The sequence below is a fragment of the Amphiura filiformis genome, chromosome 1 (genome assembly GCF_039555335.1).
Source record: "Amphiura filiformis chromosome 1, Afil_fr2py, whole genome shotgun sequence".
NCBI classification, from domain to species: domain Eukaryota; kingdom Metazoa; phylum Echinodermata; class Ophiuroidea; order Amphilepidida; family Amphiuridae; genus Amphiura; species Amphiura filiformis.
Window position 1 is genome coordinate 98,858,841 of NC_092628.1, and position 27,609 is coordinate 98,886,449.

The 27,609-nt window shown below is 37.4% G+C and overlaps 1 protein-coding gene across 1 annotated transcript in view; it reads right to left on the reverse strand.

Annotated features, from left to right (window-relative positions):
- Positions 1-3,114: 3,114 nt before the first annotated feature.
- Positions 3,115-27,609, reverse strand: part of LOC140159271 (uncharacterized) — a 31,215-nt gene continuing 6,720 nt past the window's right edge. Inside the window, exons 5-32 of the mRNA XM_072182689.1 lie at positions 27,282-27,418; positions 25,999-26,256; positions 24,980-25,027; positions 24,098-24,388; positions 23,193-23,562; positions 22,000-22,233; positions 21,286-21,611; positions 20,985-21,125; positions 20,384-20,551; positions 19,712-19,978; positions 18,951-19,202; positions 18,204-18,392; positions 17,513-17,623; positions 16,993-17,217; positions 16,521-16,622; positions 14,624-14,848; positions 14,246-14,341; positions 13,719-13,814; positions 12,981-13,076; positions 10,219-10,314; positions 9,770-9,895; positions 7,274-7,401; positions 6,799-7,021; positions 6,494-6,569; positions 6,165-6,229; positions 5,485-5,690; positions 4,712-4,759; positions 3,115-3,858 (exon numbers count right to left, since the gene is read on the reverse strand). Of these exons, the coding sequence (XP_072038790.1) occupies positions 3,847-3,858; positions 4,712-4,759; positions 5,485-5,690; positions 6,165-6,229; positions 6,494-6,569; positions 6,799-7,021; positions 7,274-7,401; positions 9,770-9,895; positions 10,219-10,314; positions 12,981-13,076; positions 13,719-13,814; positions 14,246-14,341; positions 14,624-14,848; positions 16,521-16,622; positions 16,993-17,217; positions 17,513-17,623; positions 18,204-18,392; positions 18,951-19,202; positions 19,712-19,978; positions 20,384-20,551; positions 20,985-21,125; positions 21,286-21,611; positions 22,000-22,233; positions 23,193-23,562; positions 24,098-24,388; positions 24,980-25,027; positions 25,999-26,256; positions 27,282-27,418 (4,612 nt within the window). The 3' untranslated portion in view covers positions 3,115-3,846. The remainder of the gene's footprint in view (positions 3,859-4,711; positions 4,760-5,484; positions 5,691-6,164; positions 6,230-6,493; positions 6,570-6,798; positions 7,022-7,273; positions 7,402-9,769; positions 9,896-10,218; positions 10,315-12,980; positions 13,077-13,718; positions 13,815-14,245; positions 14,342-14,623; positions 14,849-16,520; positions 16,623-16,992; positions 17,218-17,512; positions 17,624-18,203; positions 18,393-18,950; positions 19,203-19,711; positions 19,979-20,383; positions 20,552-20,984; positions 21,126-21,285; positions 21,612-21,999; positions 22,234-23,192; positions 23,563-24,097; positions 24,389-24,979; positions 25,028-25,998; positions 26,257-27,281; positions 27,419-27,609) is intronic.

The window sequence follows — 27,609 nt, forward strand, 5'->3', positions numbered from 1 at the left end:
GCAAAAATGTTTGCAAAAATAGTTTACAATAACATTTTTGAAAACATTTAAAAATATTGTTGTAGTGTGTTTTCATACAAAACGTTTTAAAACGTTATCATGACCTTTATATAACCCGACATTTTATTGTTATTAAAACGTTTTTACCTAAACCAAAAGCCAAAATATAACTTATTTAAAACGTTTTTAAAACGTTTTTGTGTTTGCTGGGTGTCTGCCAAGCAGTATTTTGAGACCGTGGCCCTCAAAAGACCCCCCAAATGGGGGTATTTCTTTAGGGTTATTGGGCTCAAAACAGCTTGGCAGACACAATTTTTAAATTCAGCATACCCGAATTAACAAAAATAATAAAACTTTCTCTGAAGTTTTTCAAAGTTTCACAAAGTTGCTTAACTTTTTCATAATTGCCTGGAAGGGCTGAAAACACTTCTCAGTTTTCAAAATTGATCCACCCTGCGTACAACTGCGTAAAATTAGTGCGGATTGTACTTAGTTGCCAAGTATCGCTCAATGTGGTCAGGCAATGTAAGGCAGCTTCGGGTCATTGTACGTATTTAAACATTATAAAATTAATGATCTGCAGGCTTGGATGCTTAGAAATAGATTGAAACTTAATCAATCTAAGACTGAGTTTTTTATTGCTTCATCTGCTCACCACTATAAGACCCTGCAATATCTCACCCCCGGGATCTCACCCTTCATCTTGGTAATCAGGAAATTCCATCTTCTCCTAGCATCCGTAACCTGGGTGTTATTTTTGATTACTCCATGACAATGGCTGATCACACTACCAATTTGTCTCGTACCATTAACTGGCAGCTGGAAATCTCAATCGTATCTGTAAATACTTAGATACCGACACTTGTCATAACATTGTCCGCACTCTCATTTTATCCAAACTGGACTATTGTAACTTACTCTTCAATGGTATAGATAAAAAACACCTAAACCGTCTTCAAGTCCTCCAAAATAAGTCTGCCCGTCTTATCTTCAGGCAACCGAGTCGCAGTCATGCCTCTCCTCTTCTCCAATCTCTCCACTGGTTGCCTGTTGCCCAAAGAATACAGTTCAAGAGTCTTCTCCAGACATTCAAAGCATTTCACACTCAATCACCTGATTACATCTCTTCTTATTTTCAACCTCGGACCCACAAAACATCTTATGCGCTTCGATCTGACGCTGCTGTCACATTTGAAGTGCCTCGTTCCAAGAAACAAGCTGGCGATCGCAACGGTGGGGCCGCGCCTTTGGAACGAGTTGCCCACCACTGTCCGAGGTCAAGAAAATATTACCACGTTCAAGAATCTCCTTAAAACCCACCTCTTTCCCACTGATTAGCTCTTTTTCCTTTCTTGTCTTTCTCTCTTTTAGCGCTTTGCCTACTTTTGTAAAAGGCGCTTTATAAATCGCATTGTTTATGTTTATGTTTATGTTTAAAATGTTGTGAAATGTTTCGAGGCAATTTAGTCAACTTCCCCTGTGACATATGCGGCTTCCGCACAGAATGTTATGTGTTTCATTAACCATGAAAAGGCGCTTCTTTTTCCCGTTCTATGAAACTTGTAGCAAAATCTCAATTGTATCTGATCAAGGCAAGAATGATCAATAAGTATTGCGCAACTTAGGCAAATGGTTAAAACGTAACATACAATATTGTCTTTCTTTTTAAGAGCTTATAGCACACTTTAAATGGCAATCAATTATCATTAATAAGCTGTCTATATAGAGTTCATTAATGTTTTTTGTAAACTTGCTTTGTTACGTCGTGTTAAACCATATCTTAATGTTGATACTTTAAATGTTCTTTATAAAAGTATGGTTCAACCTCACTTTGATTATTGTAGCTTAGCATGGTATGGTCGTTTTAAAGAAGATTGTCATAGACTTGATGTAATACAAAAGCGATGTGCGCGAGTGATCTTAGGTGTTAATTACTACACTCCATCTAATTATATGTTTCAAGAGCTAAGGTGGTCACGGCTATCAGATCGTAATAATTATTTCAAAGCTCTAATGATTTATAAATGTCTTAATGGTCTCGCTCCACAGTATTTAAATAATATGTTTAATTATGTGCGTGACAATCACGATCGTGTTACGAGGCAAGCTGCAGCTGATTTGCTAGCTCTTCCACCCATTGTTCATGGTACTGACATCGAGTCTTTTAAATTTTCGTTCAGCTATTAGTGGCGTTAAGTTGTGGAATAATATTGACCCGCCTACTAGAAATGCTGTCAATGTTCAGTCGTTTAAGACAATGTATAAAAGTAGCCATCTAAAGTAGATTGCATATTCGCTTGATTTGATGTTTTGTAAAAGTTGTATATACCTATGATTATATGAAATTACGTGCCATAATTGTTTGTATATTATATCTAAATCATGTGTTTTTATGTATAATTACTATATTTTATAAGAGTGTCTTAATATTGTTGTAACTTAATTGTATATTGCAGGGCCCCGGTTAGAACAGCTTTAAGCTGATTCGGGTATACCCTGGGTAAAGATAATAAATAATAATAATAATAATGAGTGACACATATCTTTAAATGAGTATGAGTGATACTTATTTTAATGGTCACAACAAAGGTAATATAATATAACTAGCATGTAAGTTCAGTTATACAGCACTGAAATAAAACAGAGCAAATGTCCTCCTTCATTATTTTCTGTTTTCGCGCATTTTTTTCTAGCGTACCCCCATACCAATATTGCTAACATTATACACCATACTAAATTACTATACATACCAGTTGATTCCAAAGAATATATAAAATGTACCCCAAAGATTGAGAAGACGTCACAAACACGTCTATAGCTTCAGAACTATATTTTGACATAGAAAGAACGATTGTTTATTTATGCGCATTTATATACTCCATTCTTCCAATGTTGTATTAACAACACAGTATTGATTTTAAAGAAAAATACCCGAATTTAAAGGTTGCAGATATTTGTATATATTTAAATTCAGCGCGCAAATAATGGCGCGTTTTACATACCCCAATGCTTGCATGATAACCATGTTGATAGCTCTAAACCGGAACTTTAAAATTCGGGTCCATTCTTTAAAAACACTACTGTGTTGTTAATATTGAACAACATTGGAAGTAAAAGCGCAGTGATTTCTAGTGCTCTACGCACAGGCACAAACCGTAGACGTTGATCCACAAACCTCAGTACACTTTGCAGGTTGTCGCTGATCACTGCGGCCCACACCATTCCATAAACCATTTAACAACAATTCAGGGACTTCGCTGCTTCAAGAGCGCATATACTAGACATTCCAGAAATTACCTTCACAACCAGGATCAGCTCCCTGAGTTTCGTACGGTTTACAACGAGACAAATTAGCAGCGAGTTCCTTGTCAAGAGAAATTTCAAGCTAACTCAATGTTTTCCACGAGAGCGTACTAGGCACCGCCAGGGTTCGAACCCGCAACCTCTCGCACCATATTCGAACCTTTTTGTTTGAGCTAACTTGACTGCTGTATCAAAATGTGCGTAAATAAATCATCGTTCTGTCTATGTTAAAATATTGTGATTAATAGTTTTGAAGCTAGACGTAGTTATAACGGCTGCGTTACTTTTTGTGAAGGCTTTAGCTAGAGGTTCTTGTTCAGAGCTTGGGTTATCTCAGAAATACATTGCCATGATGCATAGCTTATGCGTAATGCCTATCAACATAATACGGAATCATAGTATTAATATTATCTTATGATTCGAATCCTGTGTCTAAAGTCATTCTCTATTGAAACTCAATTCATTTATCTGTAGTCATTGCATTGGTGTTTCCATTCGCTGTCCTGTGGTAGCCCTATTGTTATTCACACGTTGTGAAAATCATTAATAATGTCCCTGAAGTTAAAACAAAATAAGCGAATTAATAAATCAATATTACAATTTAAAGACTTCTGGAAAGAAATAAGTGGATTTTCGAAACTTTTGCATAACCATGCTGTCAGAGGGTTCTGATTTTTCAATATCACTATTTTATCATAGTTGGATGTACGATGATATAATGACATCCTCTCACCGTACACGTAGTAGCATGAGTGAGATTGTTTAATAGGTCCAAGCATTAACAGGAGTAAGTACCCGGACTGTGGCAATTCATTTCAGTAAAAACATAGGCTTACTATAAACGCTTATACCAGGTCTAATGTTAGAACCGATCTTGTTTTCTGTATACGGACCTTATAGTTAAAGCCTTAATGTACGATTTCCTTCCCATTTTAAATTTGTTATTATATACTCAAAATGCTGAAATAATTCTAGTAATAATAATCGGGAATGGTTTCTGTCCATTTTGAACTGAAATAACAAGGTAAAGTGAAAGAACCCCTGCTGGTTATTCTGGTCGTTTAACACGCAGTTCTATGGGAGGACATAATGTCATAATTCAAGAATTATGACATTATGTCGAACTTTGCTCTGTTGACCTACAAACACAACAAATTTGGCTAATTCCAGTTATGTGCAAGCTGGGACATGGGTAAACATTACAAATATGCCAAAAAATCAGGTTTGAAAAAATTCACCAATTTCATATTATCAGATCGTACATTATGGCTTTAAAGTAGTCGGCAATTATCGTCTTTAGCCTATAATTTGTAAGGTGTATTCAAATGTTTTGAAGGCATATACCCCGGGACATATATAAAGTATAATAATTGGAGAACTATTTTTAACAAGAAGACAAAGCCCTTACCAAATGACGTCGATGCCATTGCAGCGACGAATTATTTGCTGACACGGTCTACAATGAGATATAAAACAAGGGTATTCAGGAGAGTTCCTTATTTAACAAGCTTTCGAGTTTTTATTTTATATTAACGGCATATAACCATACGTTATGCGTACTTTCATTAGGCGGTATCATGGCCTAATTATAACGTATAAAACATTACAACACTAGATTTTTCAATGTTTCCAACAGGTCTTTGAGAATATGTCGTCAATATTGCAGATACGTTGCCATTTTTCTAATGGATAACATGTGAAAATACTTAGGTAGATGAATGTTCTCATATGTGATGAATCAAGCAGACGTCAGGGTTATATTATATATGTGGTACATGAATCACTTGTTTTAAAGTAAGATATTCTCTAAATGGAAACGCTAGGTGTATGTGCAACAGATACTTTACTTAAATCCTACTCCGCTCGGAAAACACCCCATGATGTATGAAGCCAAATAGGCCTTCAGTAGAAAAAGTTTCCTATTACTAACGCCTCTGCTAAAACCTAACTTTGAAACAACTTGCATTTTGAAGATGGAAAACTAACCATAGGGCGTACTGTTTTCTTTTTCATTGCTACATTCTGAAATTTCTATCACAACAAATCGTTAAAAAAATGCCTCCGAGGGTGACGTCAGATGCTAGTAACGCTCATTAGTTTAGCAAACTCGAAGTGCACATGCGCAGACTGACGTTAGGGTCAAAAAGGTCAAATATTCTCCCGTTTTAGAATTAGAATTACCTGCAATCTGTCAGTAGAATACAAAGCAAAATTGTCACCAGATCCAAAACCATATGTTACGCGAGAAGCGTAGGGTTTTTGACTTTGAGAAGTCATAAACATAGCTCTACGCACACGTCGGCAGAAGCAAAATCCAACGACAGATGACATGATGATGATCACTATCAAAAGGCATCCAAATGCAACGATGACTGATACTGAAAAGTCTTGAAAAGTAAACAAAGTATTTATCACCTGAAGAAATTTTGCAACTAAAATGGTTGGTTCTCATTCAAAAGTCAAGGGTTGTTTTTGTTTTGATTAAACTTAGACTTAGTACTGTTGGTGATTATTTATAATACTTTGTATGAATTCATCCAATATCCATTTTGTGTCAAGTTTCATTACGATGACACACTGTATATGGTGTAATGGCCTTTTACCTCAGGTAAAGGTGTCAAATTAAAATTTGGCACCTTTGGTGGCTTTCTGAGGACCATGTGTACACCATTTCAGTGTACAGTCGCTCACAATGTTGAACAACGCGTACACGGTCCCTGGTTGAGCTACAGTCACTCTTCCTTTATTGTTTGAGAAATGTGTTTTAATGAAATAGTGAAAAACTCAAAATTGCTCTCGCACGACTGTAATATGGAGATTTGATTAAATAGGCACATATATTCGGAATGTCATAGACTTACCTTTATCTCTACGTATTTCATCTACATGTTCTAAACATTGTTGTCCTCGGTAGCCATCATTGCATCTGTAATAGTATCAAAATACGTTGTTTTAACAAATGACTTAAAAGTTACATTACTCTCAAATGGAGCTACAGGTTAAGAAACAGGTGAGAACAGTACAAGTTGGTTGTAAAAAATACATAATGGTACGAATGTACAATTTCCAAAATCCAAAATCAAACTGAGGTCAATAGAGGTCATAGGTCATATGGGATCAAACGTTAAAGTAAACATGACAAAAAGAATTCTCAATATGACGGGAGCAAAACGTGATATTATATACATACTTGCAAATACTTTGATCATTGACAGCATCTATTTCACATGTTCCGTTCCCGGAGCAGTAGTTAAGTGGACATATCTCTGTAATATTAAATCAGAAAAATGAATTATGTTCATGTGAGTCGAACAACTCTTACTATATTACGGGCACACCATTAGATTGCTAGGGAAGGGCATGAAAAAAAAAAAAGAAATAATCTTCTTCGCCCACTGATGAATTAAAATGTCATCACCCAATTCTGGATAAAGGCATCATCAGCCACTAAAGTAAATAATTACGTTACTGAGAACATAAAATATATGCATGTACCTGATATTATCATCGTAAAGAACGGATCAACTTTGACCGTACTGCCACCCAATACTCCTCTTGGGCTCGTACTTCTACTCAGGGTATCCAACACATCTTCTGATCTGACACTGGAATCCTCACTAAGAAGAATCTCATAAGTTACAAGTACACTACCGGCACTGAAACCTCTTATGTTTAGCTCGATAAATCCAGGCAGTGAGAACCGTAATATACCAGTCAACTAGAATTGGAAAAGAAATGATTAACAAGAACATGCACTCATATGTGTAGAATGCACTGCATAGGGAAAGTATTTAAACCCCTGTAAACTTTCAGGCCAAAATGTGTTTATCAAAGAGCATTATAGTACAATGAGAATAAATATTTCCAAGATGGGCCACCATGCAAGCTTTCCAAGGTGCAAGGCAGAAAACATGTGATACAATCGAGTCACTGATCTTTAAAGTATCAGTATAATACATGTATATCTTACCACAGCGTCAAGTACTTTTGTTAATTCAACGTATTCTGTCGTGGCGGTAGAATTTAAGGCATCTGTAAATGTCAACACATCGTCATCTAACTTCATAACCTTAATTTGACCAATGATTATTCGTGACGCTGAGATGGAAAGAAAAGAACACCAATGGGTTTTTTATTTACTTTTTACTGAAATCGGGAGTAATCGTAAAATACGTAGTTTCAGAACTCACCGGAAACACAAAAGTCATATATTGGCATGCCTGGCAGAGATCGTAAGTTGCAAATGATGTGAAGGCCTAAACAGAAGCATACAGGCAACAAAAACACGCGCGCACAACAAAACAATGGCAATCACACTGACACCACACTCAAACACACAAGGAGACGCAAGAAAACAACAACAACCCACTCACCCCTACATACGAAACAACCCATTGCCTACACACACCACCACCTCCCCCTACACCCTATACACAGCCATCTCTTGCGCATATTTCCGAGGAAATCCCCAAAGATATTGCTTTATTTGCTTAAAAAGTTCACAGTCTTAGCAGCGTCGTAACTTGAGACAACGATACTAAATACAAGTATCCTGGAGTCGTCATCGACAAAAACCTCAAGCTCAACAGTCACATCAAATACACAACCAAAAGGGTCCGATGCCGTCTGAATGCTATGAGGGCCATCAGCGGCCTTCCTAGGGGAGCCAACTCAAAGGTCCTCCGAAAAGTATACCAAGCAACTGTTCGCCCCATACTAGACTACGGTTGTGTGGCGGTGGCCTTTGCACCCTAGACAACATACGAACAACTAGAAATCTACAGAATCAAGCTGTTCGTAAAATCCTCGGTGTTCCACGCTGGTCCTGTAACTCAGCATGCCAACTTGAAACAGACATCATGCCTCTCCAAGAAGTCCAGAGAAGTCTTCACTGACAACATATGGCTATACAAAACATCCGACGCCTGGCCCCTTCATAATAATGAAGACCAGCTACCAGTCACAGAAACCAGGCAGGTTCCTGATCCCTGGATACAACCTCTTACAGATATTCGAGCACACCGACAATATGATAACAAGACAACTGCTCCTCCCGACCAAGTGTAAGAGGCTGCATACAAGAGTATCGCAGCTGCAGAACAATCCACCAGCTCACCACCACTGGTTTACTATACCGATGGCTCAGTCAACGAAGACGTCACACGCGGATATACTTTTGTAGCTCCCCACATCACAAAATCTTTCAGAGCATCCAATGGCTGTTTCACGGTGCAAACTGAACTTTTAGCCATTCGGGAACCAATCCGCGACGCCAGAAGCCAAGCAGAAGCAAACATCGTCATCCACACAGACAGCCAAGGTGACAACATCAACCTGAAAAAAGACATTCAAACAGATATATGACTCAGTGACAAGAACTTCATCATTAACTGGATCCCCAGCCACATTGGAATTCCAGGCAAAGAATAAGCAGAAAGCCGGTACCGCGAAACCACAACCTAACACCATCATACCACCTAGCCGCCGGCAAGCAAGAACCCCTCTCTGCAACATCTGAGATGGCAAGACCAAATACAGGCATCCACGTCCACATCTGTACACTGGAGATTGTCATTACCAAATACATCAGGAGCCGCTGAGGATAAACAGACTATCCGGACGAACACAGATCGCTATCAACATAATTGAGAGTCAAGGCCATAACCAACAAAATAGTTATAGATAGAAACTACACTTGTGCCTACTGCAATTAAGATATTACATGCCAATGCATTCACGACCTCATCGAATGTCCCAGAACAACTTCTTGAACATTTGAAACCTGAACAACATGTTACCGACAAACAATGTTTAGCAATCAGCATTCTTACCACACAGACCCTAAGGCAATACCAAGAACTAAAAGACTACACACTTTACAAACCGCGACCGCAGCAATAAAATAAATAATAAATTAAATATCCAAGCTACCCCAGCATCTAATATATTAAAACGCAATGACCCAGCTCCGCAAGCGATGCGAACCTAAATAAGAAGAAAAAGCTTGCGACACCATCATGGCATCTTCATTCAGTTTTGCGATGTCTATAATCCTCCGGTCACCTGACCACCCAGTGGGTGGTCTATTGTCAGTAGATCATTGTAGATGGAGGGCAGGTCATATCCTGTGTCCCTGTTGAACTTAGCTTTTTGTGTCTTTATCTCTATGGCTTCCCTGATTGTTCTGTTCCAGAAATGACCTTCCCTGCCGATAACTTCCACATGATCTGCTTACACTTGACCACTCACAGGTGAATGGAGGATTATACGCATCACTACCCTGAATGAAGACGCCGTGATCAGGAATGGTGTCTCAAGCTACGTCTCTGCTAATCAAGACTCTGAAAAAGGTAACTTTTTAAGCAAATGTCAAAAATGACAGACTCTAATATCAGTATCCACGATGGTATTACTGTATTTGTCTGAAATCGGGAGTAATCGTAAAACATGTAGTTTCAGGACTCACCGAGAACACATAAGTCCCCGGCTGCATAATGCCCATTGGTACATTCACATCTGAAGCCATCAGATGTCTCCACACACAGAAATTCTGGTCCACCACATATTCCAGGAACTGAACATTCATCGGTTGCTAAATAAAGGGAAGAAAAGTTGTCGTCACTGGGATCTGATTGATAATATCTATCTCTAACGTTGTGCCCTTTTGTGTCGTTTGCTGAACCTTTCAACATCAAATAAACTGTTGAATTTGCATTTGTAAAAGTGTTGATTGTATTTTTGGTTGTATTTGTTGTTAACCTTTTGTCTCTACTTATACCTGTGCTTTTGTACTTGTACAGATTTAATACACTTTGTCCTTGTCTTACCCTATCATGTTAGTATACCTGGTTCAATTCTTTCGAGTTATCCCCACAGTTTTCAGTATACTTAACATTGTTTTCAAAGAACACATACCTGTGTTTTGGCAATAGCTCCCAGTAAATTGAAGTGGGCACATGCATTTTTCGAATACACACATCCCACCATTTTGACATGGTGGAGAGCAGTCAACTGATTAAATTAAAATAATAAGAAAACATTAAAATTCATTAATACAATATGATTCATCAATAGTTAAGCTTATATTTTGTTAAGTTATATAAAATGAAAACAATGTGTTTTTATATAAGCCATTTGAATTGGACGAATACCCCTTTCCAACAATTTGAATTACTAATACTAGAAGGCTATATATTTGTACACAAATACGGCTATACCCGCATGTTATCGGTGTAGCCAAACTTACAGTCCATATTTGCTGAGGACTTAAAATAAAGAAATTATAAATAGTCACCCAATTGGGCAGAAAATGTGTAAAAAGTGAAAGTCCAAGCACAAGCTTTAATTGAATGTAGGTTGCACTGTCGTAGCACTTAAAATAAAGAAATTGTAAAAAGTCCCCTCCCAGGTGAGTCGTCTCTCTTACTCCATAGGTTGCTGTTGTCAGTCTCTCTTACTCACAGTGAGGCTATATATATGCAATATGATTAGGGGAAACTATTCCAGAGGGAGTATGTAAATTAAATGGAACAGCCATTTCAGAGGGAGTATGTAAATTAAACGGAACAGCCTTTTGGGGGGACATTTCAGAGGGAGTGTGTAAATTAAATGGAACAGCCAATGGGTATGTAATTTAACTGGAACAGCCTTAAGGGCTGGGGTATGAACGTTTGGACAGTATTTTTTGTGGGACATTAGAGCACATCAGACATATCGAATTGCATTCTGAATACGAAGAATGTCCCTCTGATATCAAATAATTTTGATTTTTTGAAATTCGCAATGTAATACACATTTTATGGCAAATCATTAAAAATTGATATTTTTGATATTTAACACTACTTGAAGAAAACTTTATAAATCTGTTGATTTATACTTAAAGTGTATGTAGGTGGAATGAAAAGCCGACGATCAATTGAAAATTTTGACCTTTCGTATTGAAGATATGGATTTTTTTCCCAAAACACCAACAAAAATTAGGTCTTTTTGGGAAAAAATCCATATCTTCAATATGAAAGGTCAAAATTTTCAATTGACCGTCGGCTTTTCCTCCTGCTACACACACTTTAAGAATATATCATTAGATTTATATAATTTACTTCGAGGACTGTTATATATCAAAATTTGAAAAATATCAAATTTTATAATTTGTCATAAAATTTGTATTATATTGTGATTTAAAAAAATGAAAATTATTTGATATCAGAAAGACATGCTTCGTATTCAGAATGCAATTCGATAGGTCTGAGGTGCTCTCATGTCCCACAAAAAATTCTGTCGAAACGCAATAAACGCTCATTTTAGATCCCTTAACGCTTCACGCTGGTTTTCCAATTATGATATAATACGATCTGTCTGTTTAGTCCTACGTGTGTGGGGTGGATGGGTGTGTGGGTGTTAGTAACAATATAATTCGCAGGTGCTATCTGTGTACAAATTCTGAGTCCGGAAGCTGCTTTCTTTGATGAGAAACGGCCGGCCCTTTGTTTTAACATTTGGGGCCCTGGGGCCCATAATATTTGACTTATGAGGCCCATGTACATAATTACGTTGAAGTATAATTCTCAAGTGCTATCAGTAGACTTAAGCTGGGCAGTGTAGCTGCTTTATTTACTGAGTAACGGCCGGCCCTATGTTTTAGCGTTTGGGGCCCTGGGCCCATATTATGTGATATATAGGGCTCATATGTACATATAACTATATAATTCTCAGGTGCAATCTGTGTACAAACTCTGAGCCCTGAAGCTGCTTTATTTGATGAGAAACGGCCGGCCCTTTGTTTTAACATTTGGGGCCCTGGGGCCCATAACATTTGACTTATGGGGCTCATGTACATATGTTGAAGTATAATTCTTAAGTACTATCAGAAAACTCAAGCTGGGCACTGTAGCTGCTTTATTTACTGAGTAACGGCCGGCCCTATGTTTTAGGTTTTGGGGCCCTGGGGCCCATATTATGTGACATATGGGGGTTATATATACATATGACAATATAATACTAAAGACCTATCTGTGTACCAAATCTGAACCCTGTAGCTACTTTATTTGCTGAGAAACGGCCGGCCCTTTGTTCTAACATTTAGGCCCCTGGGGCCCCTAGCCTTGTACATATGGGGCCAAAATGGGCAAAAGGCACATCTACAACTTAGGGGCCATACATATGCCACATATGAGACCTAGTCATCTTATACTTATACAGCTAGACTTGTCAATCTGTTGCACCATATTTTAACATTTGGGCCTCTGGGGCCAATAATATATAACATATGGGGCTCTTGTATATTTGTAAATATAGAGTACCCCTAGGGCTATCAGTGTACCAACTCAGGAGACTGAGGCTGCTTCATTTGATGAGAAACGGCGTGCTTTGAATTTTCACATTTGGGCCCCTGGGGCCCGTGACCTTGACCTCTGGGGCCAAGATGGGCAAAAGGCACTTCTACAGGGGTAGGGCCCATAAGTGTACCACATATGGGACCTGGGGCCCTTGTAGTTTTAGCGCTAGCCTTGACAGAATGATGTGTTTGATGGGAGGAAAAGGAGGAGAAGAAACCACAGGATGGGAAGATACCCTGCATGCTATTGCATGCGGGTATAATGATGGACCTATGTTATGTTACAATAAATTTATTCGCAGGTCATTAAGCAATGTATCATAGTGTGTGTGTGTAAGTTAACCTCTTTCACAATAGCTTCCAATGAATCCTGTTGGACAGGAGCAGACATTTCCTTCTGTACATGAACCTCCGTTTCTACATGGTGGAGAACAGACAGCTAAAAAACAAAGCATAAAAAGAACAGACATCAACTCAAGACTTGTACTTCTGTATTATCTGCATTGTGATTGGTGTTTGTTGTAGAGGCAAACAAATCAAAATTCATTGTATCGGAAATGGAGAAAATAAACGGTGTAAAAATTTCTAAGGGACCGATCGTTATTTACGGCAGGGGGGAATGGGTGTTTTGGAAAATATATTGACAAAAATTTCGCGTTCCCCCTTTGCGTCCGCTCAAAATTTTCGCGTTCACCCCTTGTTTTCCCAATTTTCTCCATTTAAAATTTACAATCCCCCTCTTGGTTCAACTAAAAATTTCAGGTTCCCCCTAAAGACCCAAACAAAATTTCGTGTTCCCCCCTAAATTTTCCCATTCCCCCCTCTGTCATAAATAACGATCACTCCCTAAAATGTACACATTAATTGACCAATATTATGTGATTTGGAAATGCCTGTTGGTCAACTACAACTGCTTGAAATGAAGCAATGATCAGCCTGGAAATGATAAAGTATAAATACTTGTTTTTGGACAAGAACCAAAATATAGTTAAAAGAAGAAAGGACTAATACTAATAACAAAGAAAGAAAGAAAGACAGTTCTATTGATTAAAAGTGTTTGATGATTTCTTTATATACTTACCAATCTCGCATCTGGTACCAGTGAAGGATGCCGTGCATTGGCATGTGTTGGCATCTTTGCATATTCCACCGTTTTCGCACGAAGGGGAGCACGTATCTTTTTGTGTTAAATATTTAAAAACAATGAAAAGGAGAGTTTATAACAACCCAAGCTTACATCCGAAGAGACTGTCGTTTCATTATAAGCCTCCTTTAAGCCACGATCAATCTAATGATTGATAGTTCATTCCAAAAGCAAGATCAAGAAGGATCATTTATCAAAGACTTTTCTCAAATCTCTAGTTTATGGTCAGATTTATATTGAAAGAAATTAATCTTGGACTATGATAGAATAATTGTAGAAATTTAGTTACACGTGATAAATTAACTATTCAACTCAATGTTTGTCATAATGTGCGTTATCGATGAAATATTCATTCCGCCGATCGAATGGATGGATAATTAATATGGGCTCGTACGGCCACTATTTCTTTGTGATCAACGTTTGGCTAAGTGTAAAAAGTGTAAAAAAAATAGAACTAACAATACCTATTTCACAATATTGTCCAGAGAAAGGCGTTGAACACTGGCAAGTATCTTTGTCGATACACAAACCTCCGTTTTTACAAGGCGTTGAACACATTTCTTTAAAAAAATTAAAGAAAGAAAAAAATGTTAATAAGTGCGTTAACATTTGATTGTAGAGACATGTCACACACAAGGGGCTTTATGTAAACAACATATTATTTTGCATGCAACGTATTCCACCCCCCTCAAAAAGGATTTAGATTACCTAATACCAATAAAATAATGTTCTAGTCTAAAACCGTTTGCCATAATTCACCCATATGTTATAAGTATGTGAGTGGTTGGAGGTGGGGTGGATGTATACACCTTTATTTTATATACCTGTGTGACTGCACTTACTGTCTTCACTCTCAATGTTAACAATTGCTGTATCTCTGTCCCCAATTTGCCCTGCTCTAGAGCTTTGTAACACCACGGTAAACTGCTCTGGATCCTCGAATATATTGTCATCGATTATGGGAATATCGATATAAGCTGTAGGTTTGTCTTGTTCAAAGGTGAGTGCTTCAGCTTTGTAAGTGTAATCGTTGGGAGATGTTGCTGTTCCAGTTATAGTTACATAATCTATAGATTAGATGGGCACAAAATTGAGAAAAAAAGTTAAATTTAAAGTATCAGAGAAATTTTAAGCTTAACACACACTATTATGTACTGTTAAAAGAACTTAAGGTTAGCAACTATTTTACACTGTTGCGACTTGGTAGTTCACAGCATCTTGCGAATGGTAGTGAGTTTTGGCAAAGATTGCATTAATCATTTCATAGCGAGTGTGTAGAAGAATTCAAATATCACAGATATAGTTTTGTAGGTCCTTTGGTTCTTGAGTTATGTTGTAAAAAGGGCTGAAACAACAATACTTTAGTAAAACGTGCATAACTCATTAACAACAATAAATCAAGGAAGTTTTCTAAGTATATGATTTGTGTAATGAACTATTGCAAAACATCAAAGTGTTATTTTTCAATAATATATTGAATCGATTTTTTTTTGTGGCTGCTTCGACCAACAATATATATATCGTGTACCCTTAAAACAACATAGAGTGGGTCCCCCACGACTTGCTCGACTACTGGTTGGCGCCCACCCCAGGTCCTAACAAAATGATCATGAATGGAACGATATTCTCTGAAATAGTCAGGCCAATTGTCTAATTTGTATCAAGCTAAGTGAGAGCTTGGAACCATAACTGACTTGTGTCCAAAATTTGGATTTTGAAATGCGTGTATTATGTGAATCTTTGTGAAAAATCAGAAATTCGAGCAAAAATGTTGATCTTCAAATTATATTGAGTTAATTTCGAATATAGGACACATAGTCAGCACAATAAACACGGTAGCACTTCATGGATTATGAACATAATACCATAATATCAAAAATCAAAGGGGCCAATAATGACCGCAAGAATGATTTCTTTAATTTGAGATATCAGTGACGGTAAATGATAAAGAAATAACCAAAACCAAACCAAAACCAAAACTAAAACCGGTAGAAGGTACAGATTAAGTTCGGTTGGTAGCGTGCCTCTTACTCAACATGTTCAATCATACAGTGCCGTGGACAAAGTAGCTTGTTAACCCTAACCAGCTAAGGGCTTTTTGGCGACGGGAAGGGAAAGAAGGAAGGAATAAAGAGAGAAAAGAAGGAAAGAAGTTGTTTGCTCTGGGTGGGATTCGAACCCGAGACCCCTCGCATGCCATGCACTGGGTCGGCGACACTTTGCCACGGGTCTTGGGCTTCGCTGGCCAGCGAAACCGTGCCTATATATCACTTAGAGCGATTGCGTCATCACACCACGTGGGATGCATGCACGAACAGCGCATATACCAAGTAGTATTTTGTAGTATACCGTCCTGTTAGGGTTAAGGTAAACGCTATAAACCGTGTGACGGAAAATAAAAATTCATGACATGCATTATTATGTCGCGCAAAACCCAACAGGGTTGCAACTTTTGATTTAGTACCATTCAGCAGATTTAGTTTCATACCATGGTAATTTCTGCGTCAATTGCCGTCATTGACATCTCAAATTAAAGACAGCATACTTGGGGGTCATTATGGTTACTTTGATTTTCGAAATCCACCCTCACTTGGTCTATAATGCCATTATTCATGAACTGCTACCTTATACATTATGCTGTCGGTAGGCCAAAATTGTGGACATAAATAAAGGTAGCTTTAATATAAGTGGATATGGCCAGTTCTGGTTCTAAGCATTCCATGAGTTTTTTTTTCTTACTGATTGTAGTCGGACCAAGGTATCCAATCTTGCTTACGGTTAGTCTCACTTGACCATCCTCTTCGCCAACGGAATAGATAATGTTCTTGAAGAAATGCTCCACTGGTGATGAAAACACAATACAAGATAAATGTTACCACGAGTTTATCCTTATTTCAAGGCGGATATTTTAGAAGAAGAATATTTCAAGGCGGATATTTTAGAAGAAGAAGAAGAAGAAGAAGAAGAAGAAAGAAGAAAGAAGAAGAAGAAGAAGAAGAATGCACGCAAATAATAGTGCATGCAAAGTCGTATGTGAACGGCGGGATCGAACCCAGGACTCCGGTGGGCGGTGTAACCCGAGGACAGAACCGCTACGACGGCAACCCGCGCGCTCCCCCAGCATTTATATAACACATTGGGGGATCACAGATCCCTCAATGCTCTTTACAGTAGACACTAATTCTACGAAAACAACAACATATTCAGGCACCTTCATCATCTTCGATGAATATAGTAGCCATATTTGGCATCCCGACATCACTGCTGACGGCTTCAAGCAAATATATCTCCAGGGTTTTTAAAGGTTCCATTACGTTGTCGTCGGTAATAGTAATATGCCGTTCTAATTCTTCAACACCGGCATCGAACTGAATATGCTCATCAATGATGGTGAAATCAGCAGGCGATAAAGCTGTAACACTGGCTGTGAACAATCCTAAAACCATGAGAAAACAAATGCATTAATATACATTTTAATGTTGCAATAAACAATTATCTTACTGTGAGATGAAATGTGATTATAATGTGACATTTTTGAGTAACCAATCTGAAATAATTCAAATATGTACAATAATAAAGACATTATCACGTTTATGTGGTTGATGAAAAAATAAAAACAATTTACACATATCTATATTTTCCTCTTTGAAAAATGAAGCTGATAATATGAATGCTGATAAAATTCGAATAATCTATTATTTGTTATAAGCATCAAATTTCCGATTACTTACTGACACTTCCGGGAATCTGCGTGTCCCCATTCCGATGAATAACTATCCTTACCGAGCCTCCATTTTCCACGACATGATACACAGAACTATTAAGGGAAAAACTTGATGGGCCTGAAAAATCAAAAGAATAGTAATTTGTTCATTGAAAAGATTCACCAGGATTGTCTATATAAATTATTACTAGTGTTCTCATATTGTGAGTACCTGGATTTGATGAGAACACTATTAATAACATAACATATTGTTATCGTAATTGTTTATAATTGTTGAAAGATTCCTGATATTGCATCTGCATGTGAGTCGTGCCTTTTGATTTAGATAATAATGGTAACACACTACTCTCAGGAAAGATGTGAAGAGCATCCATTTGCTATAGTGAATATTAAAAGAAACGATTATCTTTGGAAGCTTGGATCTTCATAATACATCTTTTTGATGCAGACGCCACCTTCATTGCTCATTGGATTAGAAACCCCGACTTCCCAGGATGCATTAATGATTAATGAATGGTGGTTTTTCCCCTTCAAACTGGAAAGAAGCTTTATAATCAACCAATCTTATAAAGCGGTAAGAAAAATAAACATTCATCAACAAACTTTGTTTGTAAATTCCTTAACGAAATAAGTTTCAAAATGATGTCTCCAAAAGTGAATAGTTTAGAGTGTGAATACGTCATTTTAGGTATACTCACCAATCTCAGGAATAAGAACACATGTTGGTACCATACCAAACCATTCTCCATTTCCTTCACATACTCTTTTGTCTAAGCCCATTAACATGTAACCATCTATACATGTATACAATGCAACTCCGCCAACACTTGCTCTTGATACAAAGACATCGCCATTTACTGGATGATCAAGGGCACCACAAATAACCACTAAACAGGGGTAAATCAAAAAGGAGTTTAATGTTATATAATTTATGCTTTTCATACCCTCTGATGCCAGGGCTCTGAGGAATAATTTAGTAATGATTGTAACCCTTTAGTTGAGATATTTCTTGACAAGCCTGCTTCTTCTTGCAAACGCAAATTGGATGACCAGAATTTGTAGATCTATGGCCATAATAAACAAGTTGGCTGCATTTTAATAAGGCAGTCTCGTACACAATCATTGGAAACTGTTGGGGTAATAATTCTGATGTGGCGAGTCGATTGATGTTATAAAATGTCACACAACTATCCATTCTGTTCCTTGCAAACACACATCGAATGTTGCGTTTGAAGAATGCAGGCTTTGCAACAAAATATCAAAACTAGTATGCCAATCATTTTGCCCCAGTCTGTATGTAAATTGGATTATAACTAAATTAATACTCGTTGGTATGAATTTATTCGCATGTATTTATTTTTTCAATTCTACTTAATATTCCTCATACTCTATAACAAATTATTATTCGAGAACAATTTTTGATTTTAAATATTGTGACATCATACCATCTCTCGAAGCTTCTACGATGGCTTCCTGTTCTTCAATGGCTTCCTTTGTCGCCATAGCAACTTCCGAATCACCCGTAGCCAAGTAATCAAATTCACAAAACTTATTTCCTTCACATGCTGCCAATGCTTCTTCAGGAACGTTTGGATTCTGAGGGGGTGCAAATACTGGTGTAAATGTGTCGTCACGAAAGCTAGCTGGGCTGAATCTTGGTCTGTAGTATAAAATGGAATCATCTGCATCGATTTGCCCTGAAGAAAGCAAATTATTTATGAATATAGATAGATTATTAAATGAATAAGTAAATAATAAAATATATAAATAAATAAATAAATATACCGCGCACATAATAAATAAATTTACATTCCATTGTGTCAACAGCCAAATTATTCCTGAGTCACTCACATGGGACCCGGCATTTACAAGACCAACCCATTATCAATAAGATATCTGACGAAGTCCCGATGGACGTAACGTACCATAAATGAGATGTAAATTTTAGCCCCAGTATTAGATTAATTTAAAAACCGTTGGAAAGACAAGTGGTAAATGATTATCTCTTAATTTGTTTGCATTAGACACCAGTTACAATCTGGGTAGAAATAGTGGAACCCAGATTTAACATACATTTATATATACATGACAAAATGACAGAAAACAACATAACCGCATAAACAAAAATACGTCATAACCATAGAGCTGTATATATAACTTATATACAGCTCTTTTATCATAACATTTCTTTTTGAGTAATACTCACAAGGTAGACCAAATTGGTAGTGTAACTCCTCAACAGTTGCATCACTAGAAATCACAGTTCCAGCAGGTGTGGTGAAATCATCACCAGGATTGTCATTCCATGTACCTAGTAACCCTGTGGTGTGTTCTCTGAAAGATTGTGGTGCAACGAAGAGGATAGACATGACTCGATTTGTACCCGATGTTGCTTTCAATTCCAAAGCCACACCTCTGTGAAAGAGAACCAGGACTCCGTCTTCTTCGATGTTGTTACCGCTTATAGAGACGCCTGGATTTTCATGACGTGAATTGACGAGAAAAATGGTAGTAAATCATAAACTGATATAGACGTCACATTAACATTACAGTGCAAATAGGACAATTTGTAGAATAAAGGAAATCCAATAGCCGCTTATAACTGTGGAGCTCTATCTGAGAATTGGCGAATAAAATAACACCGGAGCTCTCCGGTTTAAATTAAAAACTCCTGATTTGACTTTAATTAAAGTACTACAGGCTTAGTTTTTCACAGGGTATTTAAATACACCAATCAGGTATTACAATCGTGCAAAAAGTAGAAATTAGAAAATTGAGGGCGTCCTTGTGAGCAAATCACCAATTACGTCGTGTACTTATCTTAGTCTACGTTGTGACATTTCTGTTTCATACACATTTTGCATAATAACAAGCTTACCATTTAAGGTGTACCAAGTAGATGATTGAAAGTCAAGCAAACGCCATTCCTGTCCTTGTTCTTTGACCCATACGTCAAGCACACGTACTAAACTTATCTCAACGTGTATAATGTCGGAATCATAATATTGGGCTGCAGCAGCTACGAATACAGTAACTGGAAGATCCGCTACAAAGGAGACCAAAATAACTTATTATATATCTCTAGTACATAATGACGTGCAGTTCAAAATCAAGTGTTTTTGAATTCCTTTTGGTAGGAAAACAATTTGCGACAACTTTCATGAAAATCGGAGCAACTTTAAGTTTTGACCCCTATGCAAACTGGAAATTGACCCATGGCCTGTTGCGGCAAATAACTTCTGAACCAACGGTCGTATTGAGTAAAACATTACAAATTTGAACACTTTCAAATGTTGACCCCTGTATAGCCCTATGGGGTCATTTTGGGTCATTTATTTCAAGGCCCAAGGGTGCCAACCAGATTCTGAATTTGTAGTTCTAGGAGATATAGAAAACACAATAAAACATTGTGCGGACGCTACTTTCAGGTTTTTGGCTTAGGCACCAGACTATAAACTAAAAAGGTTAAAAATACATACAGTTAGGAAGTGTGTTGGTTCTAGCCTGTAGAACAAACTGTTCATCTAAGTCAGTTTGAAGCATCAAATACTCTCCCTTGCCGTTGAATGTATATGCTGTACCGTCCAACATCATCATATGCGGATCTCCTATCCCTGTGGCTGATACACAAATGTAGAAAGCAGATATTTATGGTAATGAATAGTTTTTAATACGGCCTTCTCTGAAATCAAAAGAAAGTATAGAGTGAAGATTTTTAAAACCTTTGCTTTTAATATGTTTTATCTTTGAAATAGCAAATCAAAACATATTCAAACTAACCTACATCTGGTTCATCATAATCGGTACACTCGTGAGAAGGTCGATAACATTTATACCAATAACAATTACTGGTACTGTAGCTACAACACTGAAGAAACGGTTCAATGTCGTGAAGGAAATGGGATAGATATGGCACGGTTCCATATGTTCCGTATGGAGAAATACCAGCATGATGATAACGGTGAGCGTATCCTCCCCCAGTCTGACCATTATCATTGGATTTGGTTGTTATGGTGATGTCTCTTACATTAAGTAATGTTCCCCCACCGTCGTAACAACACTCTTGCCCAGTCCCCGGTGAATCGCCAGAATTAGTACTTGGTGAACTATAAAGATAACAACATTTCAATTTAGACAAATTCTTTAATTTAATTTAGATTATCTGCAAGTGAGAAAAGTATAACTTTGAGAGATCCAGATATGCCGATACGGCTTCCCGCTTTTAAAAAAAAAATTCCTTTGAAATCAAGTCATGACAGAGTAATATAATATATATATTACAAAGGGAAAATACAGTACCAAAGGACACACATATAGGCAGCGTGGTCTTTATAAGGGGGTCCAAGTATTTTACATGTTCATTGGCGTACACTATTTCAGCCCAAATTTCGCGTTTACTGGTCAACTGCAATTTTTTAATTTTACATTTAGGGTGGTTGAAATTTCCTTTCATGCACTGTATTTGTTTGCTATGGTTTATTCATAATTTATTACCTTGAATGGGTTGCCCTCACACAATGGACTTTGTCTGGATGTGGATGAAATCGTCCAAAATCACGTGAAGCCTGCGTTTGTGTACACGGGCACTTCGGAGCATCGTTGCCCATGTTAGCTATAGGCCAGTTGGGTTGCAAAGTTGCCCAGGTGTTCCTGCACCAAGTGCTACTACTAGGCGTACGTTCAAGGAGCCACTCTAAGGAGTGTACGTCGCTCCATATTGCTCGGGGGCTGCAGATAAATAAATAAACAAATAATGTTCAAGAAAGGAACGTTCAGACGGCCAAATCCTTTCTAAACCTAGTCTCGTACTTACGCCGCGCTGTATCCTTGTTTTTGCACCCGAAGTGTGATTCTATTAGTCACAACAATTGAACACTTTAACAAATTGGTAAAGTGATGTTTCTTAGTTACTGCTTCATCATCCCTTCCTTTCCCTCTCAAACATACGGCTTTGATCAATCTGTATTTCCTTATTCTAAATTTCCTTGAAAAACTTCCACGATTCCGGATTTGAGAGAATACCACATAATGAGATACCGCTAGCTAAATATGTCTAGCCATCCAATCACTTACCAAGATTATGACGTAAATTTTTCTGGTCTCACCTGCAACCACCGATACAAATATGTGTATTTCGTCTATTGGCTCGTTTACATAATCAACTGGATAGCACATTTGATGGCTTTAGGGGAAAATTAGCCCATATTTGCAAGACTATCCACGCCTTCAAGGTAAAGTAATTCTACTCATGTTACCGTCTGGCCAAGTTCTGGACTGATCTTTGAGCATCTTTCCCAGGGAAAGATGACATTCCAAGCGTCTTCTACTGGTCAGTTGATACTCTTATTTCTACATCTGTTATTTTTATGTGTGGCTTTAATTATCTTGTTCAACCTTGGCTTACTTTTAGACCACCTGGGCTTCGCCAAGCGAGCGTCACGTAGGTTCGTAAAAGTTCGTATCAGGGGACAGCAATTTGAGCGGTTGGTAGATCTAGAATTCCTGGGGTAAAATTAGAGACATTTCTCATCTTCTCTGGAAGCTGACAAACGGTCCACGTCCATAAATAGGCTAATGCAGTATTCTTCGCCGGGTATTGGCCTAAGAGAGTGTCTTGAACACGACTATAGGAAGGTAATCCAATATTTTTTTACAGATATTATTGGTCCATAAAAACTTATACTTACTGCATTGGACTTGCAGTCCACGTCAGATCACTAACTCGGATGATTCCCACTCGGTTGTCTAATGCCGATGGTAGAGTGATACCCCCATTAATGGATATGGCAGAAAATTGTGCATTGAATTCAGAAAAAGTATAAGGCCAAGGGCTTGGCACATTATAGTTGACATTATTGCCCAAGTTTGCAATCACAGATAACGACGGGCACATTCCAGATGTACACGGCGAACTTTCCTTATACACAAGGAGGTCAATAATAACCATGGCAGATGGATTAAATATACTTGTATCCCACATAATGTCAAAGGTACTCAAAGAAGGCCAATCAACAGAAACATCGCGAGTAACAAGTGGTGGAATCTGCTCTGCGTTTACTACAAAAGTACAAGCAAAACAATTTCACGTAGAAATATGAAGTTCTTTGGTATTCTAAACATTTTGTAGACAAAAAATGTATTGTATTAAAATATACATGAAAAGCTCAGTTTTTATTTATTGATCAGATCCTTTTACGTTGCAACACAGTCAGAGATAAACAGAAAGCTTGGGCCAGCTGACATATGATAAATTGAGAGCGAAAACAGAATTTATATAGGGTTCGAAACTCCAAGATTTTCGTTCAGACTTCATCCAATTGTCCCACGAGGAAACTACTGTAAATTTCTGTAAGCTTTAAGCTCCTTTACAAGTATTTTTCTCTAAAGTTTCTCAACTGTCAAGCTCAACGACCAATACAATGCGATATATTAATTTTAGGAGACGACCACAACTTATGCTTCACCCTAGCAGAATGGAATGCGCGAGAAAACTGACATTATGTCCAAGGAGTACGACAAAACTGGTACTATAGCTACATGTACCTTTGCATTTAACATTTTGTTCCTTACAATGCTAAGCTGTGATACTTACTGAACGTGAAAATTACGTTGTACGTAATTTGTGTACCGCCCGGCATCGTCAGAAACGATACGCTTAGAGGGATACGGCCCGTCAAAAATACAGTTGGAGTTACGCAGCGCAGATCCATGAATCCGTTGCTCAAATCTACAGCATCACCCTCCACTGAAATCATACCTTGGTTACCTTGTGTATCAAATTCACATGTAATCATGGCCACACTTGGGTAATTACATGCACCAGAAATCACCAGCAGATCACCTCCAAGCATGGACCCTGAAGACGGACTGACAGTAAGCAAATCTGCGGCCAACAAAATTACATAATTTGAATATGGTTGAAACTTTGACATGTGAAGTGAAAAAAAAAATAGCTATCGTTTCAAAGAGCAATCGTTTTGAAGTTTTATATAACATATTAGGATCCATCGTTTATTTTTGTCGCTAGTCGCTTTTCACCAAGAATATGGTATAGTATCAGATCAGTTCACTTCCTCCGTGAGCATTATCTTTGAGAACGGAATTAATTTTATGCTTTATAGTGCGCTATTGGTTTGGGATTTTATATTCCTACATTAGTGGAACCAATGTTCTTTTGCATTCTTAAACCTGAAATGTTAAAAATTTGATTGGTTCCATTTATTTCTTTGCCCCCTGTGGCTCCCACGAGGGGTTGAAGGTCACAGTGTGGCAAAACTTAAAAAAAGCCCCATCATGTTTTTTGTAAATCGCGATTTTTTAGCATTAAGTTTTGGTTTTAAAACATTTTTTCTGCCTCTGTGTCTTGCACAAAACATGAAGGAGAAAAATGGCGAGGGCAAATACAATAAAATAAAAATTCCACGTATTTTTGTTTCTCTGGGATACAATTTTGTTATTCTATGTCAATACATACCTCCGTTATTGCTGCAGCATGACGAGCATTGCGAAATTCCTGGATTGGCTATCGTGTTCAAAGCAATTAATGAAAATTAAATATTATTTTTTATTATTGAATATATAGCTTGGGGTTAACCTGGGAGACTAGCTACTGCTTCGTTAATCTTCATTTTGTTTCGTAATATACATATTCTATGTATAAATATAGTTGTGAGACAATTATTCTTTTTAAAGGGCATCCACAAATAACTATAAATAAGAATTAGCTTTTGTACTTGGTGAAAGCAAATCTTAGCAATCTAAGAACCAGCAGAAAACATTTGCTAGCACTTGTTCAGTGCCTGTATAGGACCATGACAACCCCTCTCTGACATTACAAAATCCAAGTGCCTCGTTGACCGCTTCGCGACATGCAAGCTTAACGCGCACCCCCAAGGAACTACAACTAGTTCTAACATTTGCATCTTTTATTTAGCTCGGATTTAAGATCTCCCACAGGAAAAACAAAGCAAAAGGTTAGGAAAGGTTGCCAGGGTTATGTAAATGGTATATTGTGATGTGCCCTGAGTAATTTGGTTTGTTCATTTGTTTGCGATTTAAAGCCATTTCATGAGAAAGATGAGAGATGTGAAATACCTTTCAAGTAATAATGCAAGAGTTTGTGTATGACATACATGGGGAAACCTGATTTGGTAAGAAATACAAATGCAATCATTTCCAATTTGGATCTCAGAAATACACATGCATGTACTTTCATTAAATTCACATGGGTGTCCGCCACAACTCTTGTCCGCCACACATTTATACCTCGTTACTCAGGAAAATAACAAGAGAATGGCAATTTCACCTTAAGTAAACATGGATAGTCTTACAGTTATTGTCTGATCTCTAACTTGGAAGTTAGACTCACTTCCACACCTGTTTTTTTTCAAGTGATGGCTTTAAACACTTTTTCAAAGGCATGCTTTCTAGATTTGAGATAATTTGAACGTCCTCTACACTATACGTGCAAAGTTTGTATGGTCGTAAACTCACCTTTATGTATGTATATAGCTCCTGCTCTTCGAAAAACGTTCGGACCGACTGATTCTGGCTCCACTCCCGTGTACTTATTTATTCGAAATATATTCTGCCAATTAAAATCTGACCAATAAATATACTTTCCGAATATTCCAACACCAAATGGTGCCACTAATTGAGGATTATTTTCATACAAGGTTACAAGGTACTGTCCGGATAAATCAGTACTTTGAATTTTGTTTAACATCCTGTCCAACCAATATAACCGGACATCTGAAACGAAAGGTGAAAGCGTGATCAGGCCTGCCAACAAGTGGGAGGGCGGTCCTTACATTAAATTTAAAGTGCAGAATTGGTTTTTGCACAGTAGCCTACAATTAAAAGGAAGTGTGCGATCTGTACACATAGTCAACTTTCTCAAGACCAAGTCCAATTGCAAATTTGATTATAAAAATTTGACAATTTATTTCCTGATGTGCCTAGCAGAACAAATGCTGCATGTCATGATGTAGATATTGGTGATACAAAACCATTCAAGCAGCATCCTTACAGAGTCAAAAATGATTCTCTTATAACTGCATCTACGCACAGTTTCCACCTCGATACACCCGAGTACACAGATAGCATCATATGAGCTGTGTGAGATCTAGTGGAAAATAGACATCTGTGATTGGTTTTTTATAAAAACCTCAAGTGTTCCTTTCATCCAATCAGATTTTTTTTTATATATCGAACGAAAGCTAACACTTCCCCCTAAAAACTGATTCAAAATGGCGGTATTTTATTCAATTTCGCCTATAAATATTCATGACCTCGTGAATATGGTAATTAGCCACGCCCACCACATTAAAATTAATATATTTTAATTAACCACGCCCTCATTAATATGCACCTATGCTAATTATTATTATTATTTCTTAAATGTTCCTAATAAGGGTGAAAAGAAGAAAATACTTTCTACTCTCATTGATTTTGTTTTACAATGTTTGTTTGTTGTTTATTTTATTTTCATTATTTTTTTTAAATTTTTGTGATTTGTTTTTTAAAAAAGTGTGATTTAAAACAAGATTAAAATTTTCACGACTCAAAATGGCGACATTTCCGGTTGACCATTCAAGAATTGAAATTTCGTAGACGATTGTCAGTTTTAAAACTGCATTAGGTAAAAGTGTCGTAACTTACTGTTGATTATTCGCTCAACACATACAAAATTATACATATTTTAATGGAAAAGAGTCAAGAAACCTAAATATAATCACTGATTTGGAGTAAAAGCAATAAATTTGGAGAAAACTCACCTTCTTGATCGTGATCTATTGTAATACCAGTAGGAAATCCTCCAGTAGCCGTTATGATACAAATTGTTGGCAGTGTGCCTCCTAAATCATATCGCCAGATGCTTGGGTCACCGCCCCATTGAGACCAAAATAAAAAGCTATGTCATGTGAAATAAATAATTGATTATATACTACAGTATTAGAAAAAGAGAGAGGGGGTGGAAGGGAGAAAAAGAAGAGAAAGTGAGAGGGGGCGAGGGAGAGGGGAAATACTCTTTTCTGTACCATTTTGCCAATTTCACACATCAAGTTCATTTTACCCGGTACAAACTTGATGTGCGAAATTGGC